The sequence below is a fragment of the Nannospalax galili genome, unplaced genomic scaffold, assembly GCF_000622305.1.
Source record: "Nannospalax galili isolate Female #2095 unplaced genomic scaffold, S.galili_v1.0 scaffold381, whole genome shotgun sequence".
Classification (NCBI taxonomy): Eukaryota; Metazoa; Chordata; class Mammalia; order Rodentia; family Spalacidae; genus Nannospalax; species Nannospalax galili.
Genome location: NW_008347312.1, coordinates 3,918,008 through 3,918,490, shown reverse-complemented (window position 1 = coordinate 3,918,490; position 483 = coordinate 3,918,008). Strand labels below are relative to the sequence as shown.

At 46.2% G+C, this 483-nt stretch overlaps 1 protein-coding gene across 2 annotated transcripts in view; it reads left to right on the top strand.

Annotated features, from left to right (window-relative positions):
• The window catches only part of Tmc5 (transmembrane channel like 5), a 72,901-nt gene that overhangs the window by 59,520 nt on the left and 12,898 nt on the right, over positions 1–483 (top strand). For both annotated transcript variants that reach the window (XM_017800816.1, XM_017800815.1), the window contains one exon: positions 395–473. In XM_017800816.1, coding sequence (XP_017656305.1) covers positions 395–473 — 79 coding nt within the window. The remainder of the gene's footprint in view (positions 1–394; positions 474–483) is intronic.

Below are 483 nucleotides of genomic sequence, written 5' to 3'. Positions count from 1 at the left end.
CTTTTGAAACAGCTGGTAGCCCCAGCTGGCCTGGAACTCACTGTATAGACCAGGCTAGCCTTGAAATCACAGAGATCTTCCTGCCTCTGCCTCCTGAGTGCTGGGATTAAAGGTGTGTGCCACCATGCCCAACTGTGTGTATTTTTTAAATGCAGATGCCTGTACCTGCTTGGTCTGAGGACCAGCTCTGGTGTGAGTCTTATTTCCACCTCCCAGGTGATTCCATGTATAGTCAGGTTGAGAAAACATTGCTCTAAGGTATTTTGCCTCATACCCTGTTTTGACTTTTCAGAGACACATTGGGTCAGATTCTGTTTGCAGGCAAATTCCAGTTCCTTTGCATCCAACTGAAAGGCAGAGCCTTAAACTCAAAGCACTCTTTCTTCTCTTCCAGAATCATCACCTATCTTTACTGGCAGATCACAGAGGGAAGGAAGATCATGATCCGGCTGCTCCATGAACAGATCATTAATGTAGGTCTCA